The following is a 5,657-nucleotide window of genomic DNA, read 5'->3' as shown; positions in this document are numbered from 1 at the left end:
CCCGCGCCCCCGCGCCGGCACGGACTCTCCGCGGCGGGGCCGACGGGCCGGCGCGCCGCTGCCGTCCGCCCCCTCCTGCCTGCCTCCCTGCCCGCCTCCCTGCCTCCCCCCCGGGGCCATGTCCACGGGCTCCGGGAGCGAGGCGGAGGAGCTGCCCGACATGGACCTGCGGGCGCTGCAGCTGGACTACGCGCCGGCGGCGGCCAAGCGCCAGCCCCGCGGGGAGCTCTACCCCTCGGGGGACAACTCCTCGGCGGCGGAGGAGGAGGAAGAGGAGGAAGAGGAGGAGGAGGAGGAGGAAGACGGCGAGGGCAGCTGTGCGGCGGGGCCGGCGGGCAGCGGCTGCAAGAGGAAGCGGGCGCGGGGCGGCGGCCCCGGGGGCAAGAAGGCGCCGTCGGGGCCGCGGGGGCCGCCGCCCGAGGGCAAGCAGTCGCAGCGCAACGCGGCCAACGCGCGGGAGCGGGCGCGGATGCGGGTGCTGAGCAAGGCGTTCTCGCGGCTGAAGACGAGCCTGCCCTGGGTGCCGCCCGACACCAAGCTCTCCAAGCTGGACACGCTGCGCCTGGCGTCCAGCTACATCGCCCACCTCCGGCAGCTGCTGCAGGAGGACCGCTACGAGAACGGCTACGTGCACCCTGTCAACCTGGTACGGGGCCCGCGCAGCGCCGCGCAGCGGGGCGCGGAGCCGCCTGCGGGGTCTGCGCGCCGGCTCTGCCGCCGCCCGCCCCGCGGAGCCGCGCTCGCCGTCGAAGAAACCGCAGGGCGGCCCCGACTGCTTTGTAAACGTGCAGCAGTCCTCGCCCGCCGGGTGCGAGCGAGGGCCAGCCCGGGCCTGAGGTGACGGGAAGGGGGGGGGGTGTGCTTCGGGCAGGCGGGAGCAGGGAGTCCAAAGCGATAAATCCCTCGGATATTGGGCGAGTTAAGTAGCTGAAAAAGGAGCGATCCGCTCTGCAGGCTACTTTGGAGCACAAGCAAAATTCGCTCATTCATCAGTACGCAAGGAGAGGCCTGATGTGTGCCATAGGGGTAAAAAGAAGGTTACTTACATAGTGCAGATTACTTTTGAGTAGGTTTTAAGCCCCCTTTTTTTTTGTAAAATTAGGCAAGCAATTGCAAAGCAAGATAAATGCTGCATACTTTATGAGAACAATTTGTTGCTGACCATAGCAGAACGCTTAATTACAATGAAAAATGTAATGAAAATATTTGTTAGAGGAACTCGGTTCTCTGTGCTTCCCACAGGGACTAAAACACAATGACGTGTTTGCAAATGAACCAGGCTTACACATCTATCAGTAATAAAGCTCCAGTTTCATACGAGGCTAAACTTTCTTTCTAATACAAAATATCTTTTTTTTTTTTTTTTTTTTTTTTTTTTTGCTTACAGACATGGCCATTTGTGGTTTCAGGAAGACCTGACTCAGACACCAAAGAAGTTTCTACTGCCAGCAGATTATGTGGAACTACCGCTTAGTCAAAGTAAATAGTTTTTTTTGTTGTTGTTGATGATGATCATTTTTTGATAGACCGGATATTTTTAAGAGCTGTGGTTTATGGGCTCAAGACTAGAAGATGGTCACAAAAAACATCGCTAACAAACAGTGTTAAGTCTGTGTACCCCATAATTTCTTTCGCTTAGAATTCCAGGGGGAAGTATATTTGAAGTTTAAAAGTAGGGAGGCGGTGGAGAGGAGTGTTTCTATGAACTGGCCGCAGTAGCTGAAGTCTGCGATTTGGAAAGGCCTGTCTTRGGCTTCATCATTCTTATCACTGCCTGAGGACCTGTTGTTCTGAGGCTATTAAACTAATGGAGGAGGAATATAATGATATAGAATTAACAGCATGGACCAAAATACAACTCTACAAACTAACCCCAAACAGTGTTATTTGTATTCTAAAGCAAAGCAGTATTTTAGAGTAGCTTTGAAACTCAGATTTATAATATATTTTGATGGCTTTTGTATTCACGGATCCAGTTTGCTGCAACTATGCAATAAATATAGTCATCCCCTCCCCCTTTCTTTGGCCTTTTAAACAGGGTTTTCTTAAAGACATGTAAGTAGCTAAGTTCTACATTAAGGCTGTCATCCACTGGAATTAGGTAATGCCCTTGTTTGTCTTGAAGTGCCACCTGCAAGAGTGTGCAAATGTCACCAGAAATGTGGCAGAGTTTCTGTGCCTTAATCTGGAGGAGGAATTCTGCTAACCATTAAAAAGGGTGCATGTGTTATAAAGAATGGGTTTTTGTGGTGTTGCAAAAGAGCAAGAATTCACAACTTTTTAAATATTATTTCTGTACTGTTTGGCTTATCTATGAAACATGTTTACCCTCAAATGAGTTCTAGTGACATTTCTTCACTAATTCAAATGCTGTTATGAAAGAGAATGCCATCAAATAAGCTGCAAATGTAAATAATTCTATTTTTTTATAAATGATATTAAAAGCTTTGTTACTATGACTTCCTGGTGCTGTGGTGAGTGTGTGGCTGCATCAATGAAGAACAAATTTGTAGTGCAGATTCTTGAAAACCAGTTTTGTAAACACATTGTTCTCTTCCTCATGAGAGAAGATAAATCTCCAGCAACACAGTCAGATAACAATACTTTCACTCCAAACAATTCATATATGGTACAGTACTAAATCAACAGGATAAAACACATTTTAGAAATTTAAAGAATTGTCTGAATCTTTTCTGCAAATCAAGAAAATAAACAAATGTAGATTAAGAAATAGATATCAGTAATTTGTTCTGCTTCGTAGCACAAAAGATAGTGTAATAGCTCRTTTTGCTTTTCTGTGTCATTCTACCTTTCCATCTATAGTCTGTTTTGCTTTTATTTGTATTTGTGCAGTGGGAAAATCAGCTGAGTTTTCTTAGTTGGAAGTATATTTTTCCTGTTTAAAGATTAAAACTCCCAAGATTTTTTTTCCCCTCAAAATGATTTCTAAGAGGTTAACTAACGTGAGGATGAAGACTAAATGGCTTTAGAGAAGAAAAAGCTTGCTCTTCGATTAAGCTGACARAAGGAAGTTAAGTGTTTGCTTAACAAGAACTATCTTCACCTGCTTTCTTGTCAAGTCACCCTACATCGCTATACAGAAGCAGGTTTCCATTTTCACAAATATTCTATACAAACCTAAGACTGGCATTTGGTATATTGTAAGGAGAACAACTGAGGAAATTTGCTTACCTCCTTGTGAAGGGGAAGATACTGCAAAATAAAGTTAGGGATCAGGCCAGGATTTGCTGAAATTGTCATTTTTCGTGATCTGAAGTTGTACAAGACCATAGTCCAGTTAATCTTCCTAGGAAAAGGCTGTGAAGGGAGGGGGCTATCCTAATTTGTATTTGCATAACAGAGGTGGGAATCCCAACTGCTTGTCTCTAGAAAACTATATCAAGAGAAAAGAATATAAAATCAGTAAAAATCGAAGGACCTTCAGGAAGGAATGAGAAAAGCCAACTGATTTTTATCATTTGCAACCCTAGAGAAAAGATTATTCAGCAATTTAACTGAGGTGCCACTTGAGATAATCTTAGTTGTGATACTTAGCTGTTTTTGGCCTTGATCCCAGCTGTAATTGGTTAATGACTCCAGGAGACTGGAAAAACAAGGCAGGCATGGAGAACTGTACATGGTATAGAAAGGTTCATGTGAAATRATGGAAAAAAAATCAGGGTAAATTCCCAAATACAAAGTAGTTACAATAAATAAATACAGTAGGTCAAATTGGGGATGAGGATTGTGGCATAAAGAAAAAGCTATTATTGCTGCCATCCATACACCATACTATATGTTCTCAAATACATTCTTTTCTCCTGGCCATGTAATATATAAATTCATAAAATAATGAATGCACTTATTGTGTCTAGTCCCATAACAGCCACATCCATGTGTGACAATGAGCAGTTCTGAAACAGAAGTGCATAATGCTCATAGTTGAGATTTCAGGGCAAAATCTGGAGAGAAAACTGCAGCTTTTGAATAGTAGGTGTTATGTAAGTTCAATTATTTATTGTAAACGTATCTATATACAGATACCTATATTAGTACATAATTATCTTAATATGACAAAATCCAAACATGTTTGGATTTTTCTAACAAGGATGGATTCTGATATTTAAAATAATTTTAATCCTTCTATTCATAAATACTCTTTTATAAAAAGTAATATACTCTTTCTTTTTGTCCCTCAGTAAAAGGCATTATGTGATCAGGAAAAGTTAAGATGAGTGAAGAGGCTCCCTGTGCGTTTGTCTTGAAATGAAGTTTGCTGCCTTGTTCAGGAAAATGCCAAGCAAACTATGTATTCTAGCATTCCTCACCTATAAATACATGCACACAATCTTGAATCCATTTTTTTAACTTGTGCACAAATGAAATTCACATTTAGCTTTATATAAATGAGATGACCAAAACATTCTAAAAGAAACCCCCCTATTTTAAAGCACTAATAGATTCCACAAGAATATGTGTATTTTGGTCTTTTTTTTTATTAAGTTTTTGCCAACCTGATACAGTGAATTTTGTTTCATTTGGAAATACTGAGTGTTTCATTTGACTGAAGCTATAAAGCTGGGAGAAGGGGAGACTTAAAATGAAAAACTACCTATATTCTCAAAACCCACAAACATAGAAGTTAAGAAATACATACATTTTTATTACATTTAACAACTACATGCTCAGCAATTGTTATGTTACATTAATGATATCTTTGTGTGTTGGTACAAGGTAAAAGGGGAACSCATCTTGATTCCATAAAGGTGTAGAAATCCTGCTAAAACTGTTCCAAAAATAAAATGCCAGATCATCTAAAATCCATCTTCAAGTGAGACTTGCTTAATGTGAATTCTTAATTTCAGAATACCTGCACTGACTCTTCTGGCAGATAGTCYGCATATAAGGAGGAATATTTGTCTCCCAAAAATATTTTTATGACTTTAGACTTCTATAAATGTTGTGTGGAACTTTGTTTTGTCTCCATTTTATGAGAGACTCTGACAGAGCAGATCATCAGCCAGAGACCTTATGTCTCCATCATGAAACCATTCCTTTCCAATATATATGTTTGCCTACATAAGGAAAATACAACTCTGATATTGTAAATGCTAATAATTTTGATCTGAGCAAAAGAAACACAGTTTGCACTTAAGAAATACCTAAGCCATACCTTAAGAAAYACCTAAGCCATACCTTTCCCATTTAGTAACATYGTGTATAGACTATTTTGAAAACTCTTAGATATWTTGTAGATTCTGAATAAAAATTATATTTTCTTAGTCAAAGTAAAGCTGCCCATGTTAGAAGTACAGTTGCCATAGGGGTCTCTCAGGTGAAAAAGGAGTGGAAGAAACTGATTTAATATCCGAATAAGCATCTGAAAGTTCCTCAGACTCTCTTCATTGACTGGAGAATGACCCTAAGGTGACAATTCACTTAATTTAATTAAAATATCTGATGTTTTAGTTAAATACTTAATTGAGATGGGATAGATCCAGGCTAAAATGACTAAACTTTGTATGAGCCACCTGAGATAAAAAGGAGGAAGAATTGGGATTTTAAACTATCCACGCAACCAAGCTTAAACCTTGATACTTATTTGAATGAGATAATATGGAAAGCTATCTATTCCCCTTTTCCAGCTCTAAGTGGAA

The 5,657-nt window shown here is 41.5% G+C and overlaps 1 protein-coding gene across 1 annotated transcript; it reads left to right on the top strand.

Moving 5' to 3' along the window:
- Positions 1–6: 6 nt before the first annotated feature.
- Positions 7–2,841, top strand: MSC (musculin). The gene is made up of 2 exons (XM_085325068.1): positions 7–646; positions 1,388–2,841. The coding sequence occupies exons 1-2, from the start codon at positions 119–121 to the stop codon at positions 1,472–1,474; spliced, it is 615 nt and encodes a 204-aa protein (XP_085181194.1). The 5' UTR covers positions 7–118; the 3' UTR covers positions 1,475–2,841.
- The last annotated feature ends 2,816 nt before the right edge of the window (positions 2,842–5,657 follow it).

The sequence above is a fragment of the Rhea americana genome, unplaced genomic scaffold (genome assembly GCF_003343005.1).
Source record: "Rhea americana isolate MKP2758 unplaced genomic scaffold, rheAme1 scaffold_121, whole genome shotgun sequence".
NCBI classification, from domain to species: Eukaryota; Metazoa; Chordata; class Aves; order Rheiformes; family Rheidae; genus Rhea; species Rhea americana.
Note: the sequence above shows the minus strand (reverse complement) of the source record. Positions and strands in the feature narration are given on the sequence as shown.